Raw genomic sequence first — 12,934 nt, forward strand, 5'->3', positions numbered from 1 at the left:
GAGTTGTGCAGCTAATAAATGTATCTGTATCATCGATAAGGGTGTTTTCCGTTAAAAAGTTCTGTGATAAGGCAGTGGTGGACAGTTCTAGTTTCATTTGTCCTTTTTTCTTCCTAAATGACAGGTTTTTGATGCAGCTTTTGCTTGAAAATCGGCTCCCAGAGCAGTGAACTTTTCCAGTGTCAACAACTTTCAACCGTAGAGAGATGCTTTCCTTCTAGCCATACGGTATCTCTTGAATTTGGGCATGTGTTTAGACTTGCTCCTTAGGGGTGTACCTCCCTGGGTAAGGGGCCATGCCTTCATTTTTCGTAAGTTTAAGAATACGGCCCAATTTCGGGCTCCAAAAATAGAATCACCGTATGTCACCTGCCTAGATGATTACAGCGTAGTGTGACTAGATATATCCTAAGCGATCACCATCGCCTCTGATGAGTTCAGAAACCAAATAACGGTTAAAATTTGAAGAAATTTGGGCGTTCTGGTTTCTCAAATTGACGAAAAATTTCTTGATTTTCGAATGAATTCAAAGTTGCTTTTAAATCAATCTTTCTTGTTTCATTGTTTGACACATTCCTAAGTATCTCTTTGGCGGTGTGGAACAAATGAGCCTTGAGCTGAAGTTTGTCTTCGCGATTCTGATGCGATGTGGACAGATGACGGAGCTCCTCAGTTGTCAAAAGACTGCGCCGGACGCATTGCGGGGAAATGAAGTCGCAGGCAATTTTGATGCATGAGTTGATATTCAGAACCTTTAAGATTCACTAATAAAGGGGATTCGAGAAAGAATTACCTGATGAATAGCTCCAGAAGGGATGAAAACCGCGTCGCCCTCGCATTGAAGAATATACTTTCCTTTTACTCCATGTTTTTCAAGCATTTCCCTAGAGTGAAACATAGCCAACAGCGGATGCAAACGCGCCTTTTACCTGATTTCGCTGGTGATGTAAGTATCCTGGTCATGAATCGCATCGTTCCCAGATCCCTTCTTGTACTGCTCCTCGTCTCGTTTATGAAGCAGTTTTCTTATTTTCTCGGTATCGCGGACGGGCCAAATGTGCCAGAGCGCGCCCGGTTTTCGTCCAGACTCGATGAAATTGTCGATTTCTTCGTCGGAGAGACCCCCTTCCACGAGCAAATTGCGCAAGGCTTCTCGTCGCTGCCGTTTTGAGAAGGAATTGACTGGTTCGACGACGTTTGTCATCACGTTGATTGCGCCGGAAATGTCGATGTGGCAATCTGTACTTCCCTGACAAGAGAGTTAATTCAACCGCAATGACCGCAAAACTCACCTGTTTCATCTTCAAGAAGACTTCATGCTTATTTTTGTCGATAAATTCTTCGAGCCAGCCATAAGCAATGTACATTTTCGGTCCTAAATCGGGGATGCAAAAGTACTTTGGAAGGTACTTCGCCAAATTGAGCGCTCCATCGCGGTGGCAGATCTCGTGACAGGGTAGAAATTCCTTGAAGGCCTTGAAATGAAGCGGCATTTTTCGGCAAATGTCGTCTGTTGTCGGCCAATCTACAAGGAAAAGTCGATAATTGGGACTGTCTTGAGCAGGATTTCCAATACCTTTGAGCTTATAAATAGGAGGATCTTCCATTGACTTCGTGTATCGATGATTGTAATTGCTGAATCCGGCCCAAAACTCGCGGAGAGCACCTTTAGAAAGATGTTCGTTTTCACGGCAGTCGACCAGAATCGCTCGCTCCTGGGAGTAGTTTTCTTCGAAATAGTCTACAGACCAGATTTGATGGTCGAATGAAGGATGCTTGTCAAGATCGAAAATGACTATTGGCTCGCGATTTTCCCAATGAGCGTAGATTTCTGTGTCCAGAGCTGACTTTGCAAGGGTTTTACTCTGTTTTGAAAAATAAGATATAAATCAAGTTTTTTTTCCTGAATTTATTCTTTTTAGAATGAAAGAAAGTTGCTTAAATTTGATTTTTTAATTATTTATTGAAAGAAAGATGTTTTTAAAGTATTTTACAAGTTGAGAGAATAATTGTACATGGGAATGTTGGAAGTTTGAGCAAGAGATTCGTAGTAGGTGTTGAAGTAGGATGGGAACATGTGAGCGTAGTTTTCAGTTGTCGAATTCTGAGCGAAGTGGGCGTAGATATTATCGGCGAAGGCATTTGAATTTGAGGCTCCAGTCAGATGAGAAGATCCTTCGTCCTCGGAAGAGCTGGAGTTAGTGTTTGGAGAGCCAACAGAGCAGTCGAGTTCTGATTTCTGGCGCTTGGAATTGGTGACGTCTTGGTCTTCATCTCGTGCTCGCTTTTCGCCGACAATGGATCGAGATGGAATTGGAACTGGAGCTGCGTCACCGTGATGGGCTTTCATGTGCTTCCTGAGGCTCGAAGGATGGCAGTATTCGCGCTCGCAGTCATCGACGGGGCATTTCAGGACGCCTTTCTTGTGGACATTCATGTGCTTCTTTCGGTCGGAAGAATTGGAGAAGGTCTTTTTGCAGCCTGGATGGTAGCAGTCGAAGGGGCGCTCGCCAGTGTGGATTCGTCGGTGAATCTTGAGGTTTTCGCTGCGAGCAAATCGCTTTCCACAAGGGATTCCGCTGATGATCTCGTCGCAGACAAAGGGCTTCTCGCCGGTGTGGATTCGAAGGTGATTGACGAGCTTGTACTTGGCCTTGAAGGGTTTGTCCTGACGGGAGCAGCCGGACCAGGAGCAGGCAGACTCGTCGTTGGTGGGATTGTTCACGTGGTCGAGGTTTAGATGGTTGATGAAGTCGGACATTTTGGCGAAGGAGAAGCCGCACATTTGACCGTTCTCCATCCACTCGCAGAGGTGATGATTTGCTTGGGAAGGTACACGGAGAAAGACGTTTGATTGGGAGTAGAGAGGATCGAAGTTGGCGTTTGAAGCAGCGTTTCCGTGGAAGTTTTGCATATTTCGATGATTTGTTGTTTTGCTTTTTGTTGATTGTTTGTTGAGGATGATTATGTTTTGATGGTTGATTCAATTTCTCTCCTGGTATAAATACCACAGTAGGTTAGTGCGGCGCGCGAGAGCGCATTTCAACCAGCTGGTCAGGCGCTCGCCAAGGGGCAAGTTTCGCTCTGAGCGCGAAATCTAGAATCAAAGCGCTCTGATCTGAATCACACCTGCGAGTTCCGAAAGTTATCAAGATTATCACCAAAAATTTCAAAGAAAGTAAAGATTACACAGAAAGCTCTCCCTACATGAAGAGTAATGAAACCCAGTGCCTTTGATTTTTTGCCGTCGAGATGAATCACAGAATTCGGAGTGTCACGGAAATGCTTTGTGTCGATGATTTCAACCTTTGCTTTGAAGCGTGAATGCACTTTTCCCGAGGAGTCGATTCGTTGCTCGATTTTGTTGATTTTGTCCAAATCAGAAGGGCTCAGCTCATCGCCACTAAATTTCAGAATTTATCAAGAGAAGCAGCCTTAATATTTTTTGATTGAATACGAACCTAGGGGAAATGGCAGGATCATTGTCAGAATCGGAGCTTTCAAAGTCCGAAAGGGGATCGACCAAGATTTTCTCAATGTCCTTGAGTAGATCTGCTTTCATCTTTTCGTCGATTTTTCGCTGCTCAAGCTTCAGGAGTTCTTCGAGCTGGCTTTTGTTGATATCTCCTACCAAGTCGAGCTCTTGGGGAATGACGTTCTTGTCTTTGAGGTAGCGCTCGGTTGACAGTGGATGGCAAACGTCAGGAACATCGTGGCTAAAGTTTCATTTTAGGAATTGAAAGCAACAGAAACTAATACCTCGGATTGCTGGACATGATAAATTGAAGTAGCACGTAGATGTTTTTGAAGGATTCGATAGGTATGAAGGAAATGGGCAGGACCGTGTTTCTGAAAAAGTACTTTTTTAGTGATTTGTCAACTAAAAGGTTCAAAAGAGCCCTTATCCAAAAATTTTGGATTCAAAGCTCGAAATTCAAAGAAGGCAAGATGGCTAATGCATTGTTAAACATTTTCCGTATTGATACCCCGCCATGCATTTGCATCTACGAGCAATTCTAGTGCTTCTTAGAAGGCCGTCTTTGACCCCGCGGCATGACCCCAGCCTGGGGCCTCTGGGGAGCATCTGCCCCGCGCAGATGGACTCGTCTAAAACGGAAATGGATACACATCTTACCGGTCGTCTGGAATTGTTCGATGGTTGTGGCAGAAGCTGCAGTGATGGATTTTCTTAAGATCAGTTCCAGGAATTTTCTTCATCGCGCATTTTGGACAAATCGTACCGCCACAGGAAGTGCAGATGTAGTGCGAGTTGAAGAGGGATGTCTAAATTGACAGTAAGTCCAACTGTTTTGCGAATCCGGGGGTTTACCTTGCATCTATCACATGTTTCCCTGACTCCAGGAATCACTCGCTTGACCGTATTCTTCCCGTATCGCATCCGCAATTGCTTGAAAGTTCCATCCAAATAGTCCTTGTTGCTACTTTTTTCCCACTCAATTTCTTCAAGCAGCATTTCCCGAATATCGCCCCAGAGAATTTCCAACAAATGACGAGCAGTCTGAGGTGAAATCATCACCTCTCGGAACTCGTCAGATGGCAAAAACAAGCGATGATACCACTCTGGAATGATTTTAGAATTGGTGAAGCTCGAAGGCTTGAGGCCGCGCTTCTCCCGGAGAATTTGCTCGATTGACGTCTGCGCCGTAACAGCCTTGCCGGGACAGAGCCGCCGTAACCCCTTTTAAAGCGTTTTAAAACATTTTAAATTTTTAACGCGGTCAAGTTGGTAAAATGGCTCGAAAGCGCTTCTAAGCTGATCTTTTCACTAATTAAGTCGTCTTAAAAATGCACGAGCAGTAATTCTTTTTCCTTATAAAAAGGGATATAAAAAAGAAGAACGGGTGAAAATGTCCTTGAGAGTTCTGTGTTTTCTTCGTGTAGTTGCTCTAGGAACGAGTTTTAGTTTAAATTTGATTCATTTTTTGAGCGAAGCGAAAAGTGCCTATAGAAACTATGCAAAGAAAAATTCTAGTTTCAAGCGAGATTCAGGTATTTCCACGAGCGGGGCCTCCTGTGTCGGCAACCTGAGTCAGGGTCCAGAAAGAGCTGAGATTCTTCTTACAGTGGGTTGCACAGTTGGTTCCCCTTTGCGATTGCAGCTTTGGTTGCCCTTTTGCCCGCACTTTTTCTATTGTTCTAGACTCGCTCAAAGTGATTGCTGGATTGGTTGACCCTTCACCCGCTCTTTAGGGGGCAACTACCTGCGCACCCACTGTAACCTAAGAATGAAAAGATAAATTTAGCGGAGCCGCATTGCGGCTTTGCTTTAAGAAAAAGCCGCCTGGTGACTTTTAATTGAAGCTTTTTCCGACCCCTGACTCAAGGTCTCATCCAGGTTGCCACGAATGTTGACCGAATTTGTTCTCCAGGAAAATTTTTTCAATTGAGAATTTTTTAGATTCCGAAAAGAGCGCATTCGGAATAGAAAAACCGATTTCAATGGCGGACTTGGACCTTTTTATAGATCAATTGGCAACTAAACCTGACCGTATTTACACATAAAGATCACTGACTGAAAATTCACTACTTAGACCAACGTCTTAATAAACCCACTAATGAGTCTCTTTGAAAAAAATCAAAACGCTCTTCCTGAAACGCGCAAGAAATGTTTCTGGTCAAATCGGGCGACGCATCAAACTCGCCATTCTCGTCGTAATACAAGCTTCTCTCGTTGCAATGGGACTTCTGAAAATTGTGAAAATCTTTCCAGTAGAGCTTGTCGCAGACGCCGCAAACGTAGTTTTCTCCAATTCCGCGGCGGATGAAAGTGTCTTTTTTCTTGTTCGCGTATTGACGGGTCAGATATCGCATGCACGGAGAGTCTTGAATTTCGCCAATTGTTGAGAGCTTTTCTTTTGCATCTGCTTTCGAAATTTTCGCCCTTTTCTTCTCCGGCTCTTCTCCGGCATTACTGTTTGGCTCAGAACCGAGAGGAGAAGTAGGAACTTCATCATCCGTTAGTGTAGAGAGGGTTGAGTTTTCTTCAAAAAACGACGTTTCTTCTTTGATTTCTTGGGCTTCTTCAGTTTTTTCTCCGATTTTCTGCATTTTTTGCCCGGTTTCCAGAGCTTGAGATTCTTTTTTCAGCTCTATTTGGTCTTTTACAACCTCTTTTGGCCCTTTTTCCGACGGTTTTTGCCCGTTTTCTTGCGTTTTTCTTTCGTTTTCAGTCAGTTTTCCCTTTTTCGTCGACCATTCATTCACCGACCGGCACATGGCTACTGTAACTCTGAGCGTATGACTGTCATCTTCGAATATAAACGCCGAGTTGGGACATCGCCAGATTTTTATCTTCGACGCTTTTTGAAAGGAAAATTGCTGCTGAAACTGTTTGTCGTCGGGGTCGGCCATGAAGTTGTTCGAATTCTGGATGATTTTTTCGATGTATCGTCGGACGTCGAAGATGTCTCTTGAAACGCTTTCCCGGAGCGTTTTTTCCAGCTCGTCTACAGCGATTTTCGTCAGGTTGAATGGCTGGTAGAAGCTGTTATTCCACACGATTTCTACACCTTCCGGTAAAGCTGGCCATTGAAACTTCCTCTGCTTGACAATTTCTAGCGGTCCCCATTCGTCAACCCTCGGCTTATTTTGCTTCAACAGTTCTTTTTCGATCTTTTCCATGTTAGGAATCGGCCGGACTTTTATTTCTTTCGGCTTTTCTTCGACTAAAATCGCTTTCTGTGGTTTTTGCTTTTGAACCGTAGCCGGAGCTGGAGCTGGATTTTGGACCAGGGAAGAGTTTGTTTTCGACCGAATTTTCTCTTCTTTTGGCGGTTTTTTCTTGCGCTTGAAATCTGGAAGATTCATTTTTCCCTTCTCCTTCTCGGATTTTTCGGATTTTCGCTTTTTTGGAGGATTTTGAGGATCTTTCTTTTGATTCTGATTTGCAGTTGCGAGAAAATCGAATTGGTGGAGGCGAAAAGCAGGTTTTTGCGTTTTCTGTTTTTGAACCTGAGTTGCGCGCGGCGGAGAATTATGAGACAAATTCCGTAGGGAATTGGGGCTCCCCTGATCGATGGCTCTTTCTTTCTTGTTAACATAATTTCAGCATATAATATGCTGAATAATAGCATATAATTTCACCCATTCAAATGGTTTCAAATTTGTTGAAAAAAAGAAGCCATTCCTGATTCAAATTCTGTCCAGTTTTGATGACTTTTCCGAGCTTCCCGTCCGGCATTCTGATCATGTGACCTGGCTGAAGAGGCATTTGATTTGTTCCCTGCACAATCGTCATTTGCGATTGCGTCCAAGGGCGAGCGATCTGAGATGGTGGTCTTTCTGGGCTGATTCGGGGATATTGCGAAGTCGGGAGCCAAGGTTGATGAGGAGGAAGGTTGCTTTGGGGGCGAATTGGGGTCAGCCCGGGCGGCGAAGAATGTCGCAGAGTGGGCTTTTTGTGGTTTTTAGAGAGTTTTTTTCTGATTCTGGGCTCGGCAACTGGTCCAGAAAACCTGAGTCAGGGGCTAAAAAACTTTAATAAACGGCAAAAACCCGCGTAAAAGATCTTTCCGGCCCTGACTCAGGTTTTGGCAAATAAAAATTAATCGCGAGTTTAACCAATGCCTGTATGATAGCTCCACTGCCCAAAAACGGCACTGGGCGACTATGAAACGGCATGTTGGAGCCATTTGGAGAATTCGGATTCATGGAGTTTTCATTTCGCGAGTTTCCGGAAAGAGGGTAGATTGGCGCCTGAATACTTCTGGGATTCGTCTGTTCTTTGTCATCCCGTCCTTTCATCGCGATTTACGATTTTTCATGGCATTTCTGAAGATTTTCAAAAGTGAAAATAATTCTAGCGTAGGATTGGGATAATTATTTATCAAAATTACTCAGTAAGAAACAGAATCATAAAATAGCTGATAAATACAAGAACCGTAACTTTACAAAATATCGATTTTTTCTTGATTTCAAATTCTCGTAAAGCGCTTTTTCTCACTCGAACGTGATTGGCCGAGCGCGCCAAATTTAAAAGAAAAAAACGAGAAACTAAAAAGCTCCAAAAATGAGTTTGGAAGCAGCGAAAAAGCCTGTCTTCGAGAAATCCTCAAGAAAAGCATCACAGGTAAAAATCACTGTAATTATAGACTGTTTCACTAATGTAGTTGTTAATCAATTTGATTATTCGTCGTGATTAATTAACGAAAATAGAGAGAATAGGTTTGGAAAACACTTTCTGACAGCTTGAGGCCGCGAAAATCGACAGTAGATGCCATCGTTCTTCAGTTACAGAGGTAAACTACTGTAAGAAGAAAAATGAAATTACCTTTTTTTAGATTTTTCGAAAAAGAAGAAGTTCCATTTCTCGAGCGCGCTGAGAAATTTCTGAAATCGGCGGATTGCTCTCTTTTTGAAGAAAAAGCCGAATTCGACGATTTTGGATACAAAAGAATTTTGATCGCTGAAAATGAAAAGTTTAACTTGGTGCTCATGTGCTGGCCAGAAGGATCTGCTACGAGCATTCATGATCACACCGGATCCGAGTGCATTATGAAGTGTTTGTCAGGTGAGATCTTGAATTGTCGGAATAATTTTTATCGTTCTTTGGCCATGGTTAGACTCTAACCGTTAGAGCCTCGTCGACCCCCGTAGCTTGAAGATGAATGTCCGTTTTAGAAATTATTTTTAGGAAAAATTCGCGAAACGAGGTACAAATGGCCAGAAAAGAAACGACAGGCGTTGGAGAAAATCGGCGAAGAAGATCTTTTGAAAAACGAAGTTTCCGGGATAAATGACGAAGCTGGACTTCATCTTATCGAAAATCCGTCGACGGCGGAGAGGGCGATCTCGTTGCATTTGTATTATCCCCCGCTTTCTGAATGTCTAGGTAAGAAATGCTCTTTTTTCCATCAATATGAGCTCGGAACCTGTGAAACAGAGTTTGTGCCAGAAAAAGCTTGAATCAAAGGCCAATTAAAAGCTTTTTGAACACGAAGCCGCGAACTTTTGGCCCTGACTCAGGTTTTCTTCGCTATTTGACTTTAGTTAACAGATTTATCACCCTATTATTGATGCTTTCAGTATTCGACGAATATACAGGAAGAGCGCGACGAGTCCGGCTCAAGCTGTCTTCTTGAAAGAAGCCATCCAATATCCATCCCTCTCCTCTCTCTATTCTCGTTTCAACCCCTTTTTCCGCGCTATTTTCCCCCTCCCTCTTTGTGATTTTGCCTTTTTCAGTCTTGCGCTAGTCTCCTCAACGTAATTGCCAACGAACCAACGATAGGAATGTACCGAATTCAAGAGCACATCCGCAAAACTGTGCCAAAGATGGAAAAGGAAACGGAGCGATTTCAAACCGTCGCCTCCAACTTCGATAACGCCTGTTTCACTCTTGATTCCATCTCCGACTCTGTCAAGCTCGTCGAGAAAGGAGAAAGCGCCATTGACCGAATTGAACGCGATTTGGTCGAGCTCAACAATATCCTTGCTCGAGAATAATTCGAAAAAATCTGCCATTTACTTTTTCTAGCGTTTTTCTCTTTTTAGAACATCGGTTTTTGAACTCAAAAATGGAGGAAGAAGTGGCAGAAACGCTCAGTTTACAGACGATTTTGAAGTCGATTTTGGCTTCGATCTTCGGATTGGAACGGATTTAGATGACCCAATAAATATAACAAAAAAAAAAACTAATTTTAAAACATCACATCAGTTGTTTCTCACCTCCTAAATCCGTGAAATAGACCCTGATTCTCGCATTCTGGCGGATTTTCTGGAAGTTCGTGCTCTACAAATTCCCGTTCATCCAGGCAATAGGTATGTTTCCCTTTCAACACTTCTCTCTTTTATGAAATTTAATTATTTTTGATTAGTGGCGACTGAAGGTAAAAAAATCTCGCTGGTGATCATGCAGCATGATTCATGCTATTTTATAAAACAGGATTTTCTCATAAAATTTTATACTCTCGTTATTTGTCATTCTACGGACATTTGATGATTTTCCATCCAAATTCGGAATACAACTCATTTTCGCTACACTTTTTTCTTTTGATAACGAGTTTAACCATCAAGCCGCTGATTGGCTGAGTTTCTCTCCTTGAAAAGATCTTGGCCAATCAGAATTCGTGATGGGAATTTTCGTTATTTCGAGAAACCATTGTAGAATTTATCTATTTACTCTCTTTTTAGGTGTTAAATGTATCGTTTTAGCCCTTTCTATCTTTTTTCTAACTATTTTTCTAGTGTCGGGAGAAGCACAAGCCCCCACCATTCCAGAAGTCCAGCTTACAGAAGAAGAAGCGCGCCGAGAGCGCGAAATTCGAATCGCCAAAAAGCGCAAAACTCGAAAAGCTGAATGATCTAAATTTTAGATTCTAAAATACCGTCCGTTGCTAGCTTTACTTTCTTCCATTGAAAAAAATACTCGACTTTCCGAAAATTCAAACAAAAAAAGCTCGATAAGTTCTGTTCTCTTCTGTTGATAAAATTCTGAAAATACTAAAATAAATAACTGATAAATTGAAAATCGAATATATGGGTCGCTTTGAGAAGTTGCCCGGTTTTTAAGTTTTTTGAGCATTTTTGGGTTATTTACGAAGAATCCACGTGATAGTTTTCGCAAATTCCGAAAGAAGGATTTTCAAAAAGAAATGAACAAATTTATTCTCGGGTCTAAGGGTATCCTGACACAAAGCAAACTTAGCTTTCAGAAAAGACCGTGAAAAGCGGCTCTTGAACACCTTAAAATACATTTCTTTATTTCAAAAAAGGGATAATACAAAACAAGACCAACAGGACAGACGCTATCTGAAACTGTTGAGCTGACGAGCAGACACCCTTAAGAGGCTTACGAGTAGTTTTGTTATATTTGGGCTCAGAAACCTGTGTTAAAACCCTGACTCAGGTTTCCGAGCCCTAAAATAATGATTAGTAGTATATAAAATATGAATCATATTATATGATTAGTAGTCAATTAATAAAAATTAAGCCCTTTTCCTTATCATCCCTTCTGAAGTCATCTTTACAAATGCATTTGAAGACGTAAAAACCATTTTCCTCCACTTTCCCACAGACTTCATTCTGTCCATTGCACGATCTAAATGTTAATTAATTTGACAACTTTTTACTTTTCAAATTGAATCGACATTGATTGGGAAAGAAAAAGACATCATCGACTTTTACCGCATTTTGCAGTCGGCAATTAACTGTGCCCCTACATAACTATGAATAAATTATTGCTTTTGACGAGCTATAAAAAGACTGCTGAAGGGTAGAAATAACAAAATGCGGCTTTTGACGTTTTGCGCCTTTTTTGTTCTTGGATTTGCTCTTTCTTCGATGGAGAATATGATCCAAAAGATCTGGAGGAGTTTTGAAGCCTCTTTGGAATGCCGAAGAGGTTAGAGGAAAAGATTAATAGTGGGTTAATCTTTCATCTTTTTAATTATCACGGCTTTATAAAAACCAAGACGAATAAGAAATACCGTATTCTTCTTGAAAGAGTCAAAAACTCCAGTTTCGGAGGATGCGATTTTCGATTTTAGGCTTATTTTTGACCGCAGGGTTGAGTTTTAACACCGATGTTTTTGTTGAAATGCTCCAACGTTCCCTCCAAAAATATGGCCCTTCAGTCGCTTGCAAAGTGTATTTTTTTTTTCATCGAAAATTTTCTTGACCCCTTTCTTTCTCTTTATGATTTTTTAGATAAAATCAAAGCTCTCCGAAGACGTCCAACATACGCTGAAAATCTCGAAATCCGGAAAGCTGGGCTCGGGAACCTGTGATGACAACCTGAGTCAGGCTCTAGAACAGCTTAAAGAAAAGCCGCGACTTTCAATAAAATCAGGCTACGCGGCTTTTCATTTTAACTATCTTTTCAGAACCTGACTCAGGTTTTCTGCACAGGTTTGCGAACGCAGCTGGAAAGAATGTGAACTGTGACAACTTTTAGTTTCCTTTTTGTCCAATAAAGTAATGTAAACTCACGTGTATCTGCAAGAAGTGACCACCAAAGGTGATGGTCTCCAGGCAGAGGGGTTTCTCAAAGAATCTTCTGTCGAGGTTGAAGTTGTAAGAGTAGTCGGAGCCGGAGTTATTGGAGTGTAAGGTTTGGTCTCGTCATTATTTTCTTGGGAGATCCAGTTTTCTGGTAGCGAGTTTTCCGTGATTTCTAGAATTTGGGCTTCTCCAATCGACCTAGGGGATTAAAAAGAGCTCTGACCTGGCTTTGGACGGAACTACCTGATGGACACCCTTAGTCGATAAATAGAGAAAAGGTCGGAAAGGACATCATTACAAATCGTCACGTAGATTTGTCGGTGAAGTTCAGTGTTGGCCTGATAAGTGTCTTTACGATGGTAAATATGCTGTCTTTGGTGTTGGATTGTTTCTTCGACAATGAACATTGTGATCTACCATTCCTGTGTCCAGTAAAACAGTGGCATTGACCACTAGAATCGGAGATAAGGAGGGGTAAAAGGTTGAGGTCCAGTTAGGGCCATAAAAATTGATTGGGAAGAGAAAATTTCGAGAGTAATTCTCAGCGTTATCGAACTGGTAGTCGAATTAGGGTTGATCATTGTATATTAAGATCCTTCAATAATAATTTTTAATGATAAACCGTTTATCTCAAGATCAGCTTTGAAAGTAACATCAGTTTCTTCCATCCAAGGACTCTCCCGAAGCCTACTTTCTTGTTCATTTTCTATCTCTAAAAACTCCGGGGGTTCTGTAAAAAGATCGGAAAAGCTAGAAAACGCGACCATGATTATGAGCTGGATCATTTTTGAAGGAAAATAGAAGAGAATGGCATGGATTCTTGAGCTTGAATTAAATATGGAGTCGAAATTTTAAATGGCCGCAATTTTGCAGAAGCTACAGATTTAGATCGCAATAAGATTATCCCTTAGATAGACTGAGAATTGAAAAAACTGATTTTACCACAAAAAATATACTGACACCCTTATTTCGC

At 41.8% G+C, this 12,934-nt stretch overlaps 3 protein-coding genes and 2 long non-coding RNA genes across 7 annotated transcripts; 2 read left to right on the forward strand and 3 right to left on the reverse strand.

Moving 5' to 3' along the window:
* Positions 1 to 10: 10 nt before the first annotated feature.
* On the reverse strand, positions 11 to 6,828 carry LOC145696079 (lysine-specific demethylase 3-like). The gene is made up of 13 exons (XM_081773066.1): positions 6,130 to 6,828; positions 5,758 to 5,940; positions 4,331 to 4,699; positions 4,136 to 4,284; positions 3,760 to 3,849; positions 3,462 to 3,716; positions 3,232 to 3,403; positions 1,577 to 1,847; positions 1,293 to 1,525; positions 930 to 1,249; positions 794 to 884; positions 577 to 752; positions 11 to 171 (listed from the first exon to the last, which is right to left on the reverse strand). Exons 1-13 carry the CDS (start codon positions 6,826 to 6,828, stop codon positions 114 to 116), a joined length of 3,066 nt encoding a protein of 1,021 aa, XP_081629192.1. The 3' UTR covers positions 11 to 113.
* On the reverse strand, positions 1,991 to 2,956 carry LOC145699501 (uncharacterized). The gene has a single exon (XM_081776774.1). The coding sequence runs from the start codon at positions 2,912 to 2,914 to the stop codon at positions 1,991 to 1,993; it is 924 nt and encodes a 307-aa protein (XP_081632900.1). The 5' UTR covers positions 2,915 to 2,956.
* A 1,130-nt stretch (positions 6,829 to 7,958) lies between the features above and the next one.
* LOC145696327 (cysteine dioxygenase type 1-like) lies at positions 7,959 to 9,329 on the forward strand. Of its 2 annotated transcripts, none has more exons than XM_081773349.1 (5): positions 7,959 to 8,089; positions 8,185 to 8,258; positions 8,301 to 8,530; positions 8,654 to 8,851; positions 9,205 to 9,329. In XM_081773349.1, exons 1-5 carry the CDS (start codon positions 8,030 to 8,032, stop codon positions 9,213 to 9,215), a joined length of 573 nt encoding a protein of 190 aa, XP_081629475.1. In that variant the 5' UTR covers positions 7,959 to 8,029; the 3' UTR covers positions 9,216 to 9,329. The 2 variants fall into 2 exon arrangements, with proteins under 2 accessions (XP_081629475.1, XP_081629474.1); XM_081773348.1 differs by lacking the exon at positions 9,205 to 9,329 and adding an exon at positions 9,046 to 9,186.
* Positions 9,330 to 9,517: 188 nt separating this feature from the next.
* On the forward strand, positions 9,518 to 10,489 carry LOC145696328 (uncharacterized). 2 transcript variants are annotated; one of them, XR_014133799.1, is made up of 4 exons: positions 9,518 to 9,610; positions 9,707 to 9,780; positions 9,837 to 9,848; positions 10,207 to 10,489. It is a non-coding gene; the product is annotated as an uncharacterized LOC145696328 (long non-coding RNA). The 2 variants fall into 2 exon arrangements; XR_014133800.1 differs by lacking the exon at positions 9,837 to 9,848.
* Positions 10,490 to 10,958: 469 nt separating this feature from the next.
* LOC145699492 (uncharacterized) lies at positions 10,959 to 12,312 on the reverse strand. Its single transcript, XR_014134028.1, has 3 exons — positions 12,205 to 12,312; positions 11,950 to 12,159; positions 10,959 to 11,059 (listed from the first exon to the last, which is right to left on the reverse strand). It is a non-coding gene; the product is annotated as an uncharacterized LOC145699492 (long non-coding RNA).
* Between the last annotated feature and the right edge of the window lie 622 nt (positions 12,313 to 12,934).

The sequence above is a fragment of the Oikopleura dioica genome, chromosome 2, assembly GCF_907165135.1.
Source record: "Oikopleura dioica chromosome 2, OKI2018_I68_1.0, whole genome shotgun sequence".
Lineage (NCBI taxonomy): Eukaryota > Metazoa > Chordata > Appendicularia > Copelata > Oikopleuridae > Oikopleura > Oikopleura dioica.

Bases quoted from the DNA above. Each gene is read 5' to 3' on its own strand.
- LOC145699501 (XM_081776774.1), bottom strand. From the start codon at position 2,914: ATGCAAAACTTCCACGGAAACGCTGCTTCAAACGCCAACTTCGATCCT.
- LOC145696079 (XM_081773066.1), bottom strand. From the start codon at position 6,828: ATGAATCTTCCAGATTTCAAGCGCAAGAAAAAACCGCCAAAAGAAGAG. The intron at 1,848-3,231 runs GCACTGGGTTTC...ACCCTTGCAAAG, and splicing joins TCGACGGCAAAAAATCAAAG to TCAGCTCTGGACACAGAAAT. The intron at 1,526-1,576 runs GTATTGGAAATC...TTTTCCTTGTAG, and splicing joins TCCTATTTATAAGCTCAAAG to ATTGGCCGACAACAGACGAC.
- LOC145696327 (XM_081773348.1), top strand. From the start codon at position 8,030: ATGAGTTTGGAAGCAGCGAAAAAGCCTGTCTTCGAGAAATCCTCAAGA. The intron at 8,090-8,184 runs GTAAAAATCACT...TAGAGAGAATAG, and splicing joins CCTCAAGAAAAGCATCACAG to GTTTGGAAAACACTTTCTGA. The intron at 8,259-8,300 runs GTAAACTACTGT...ACCTTTTTTTAG, and splicing joins ATCGTTCTTCAGTTACAGAG to ATTTTTCGAAAAAGAAGAAG.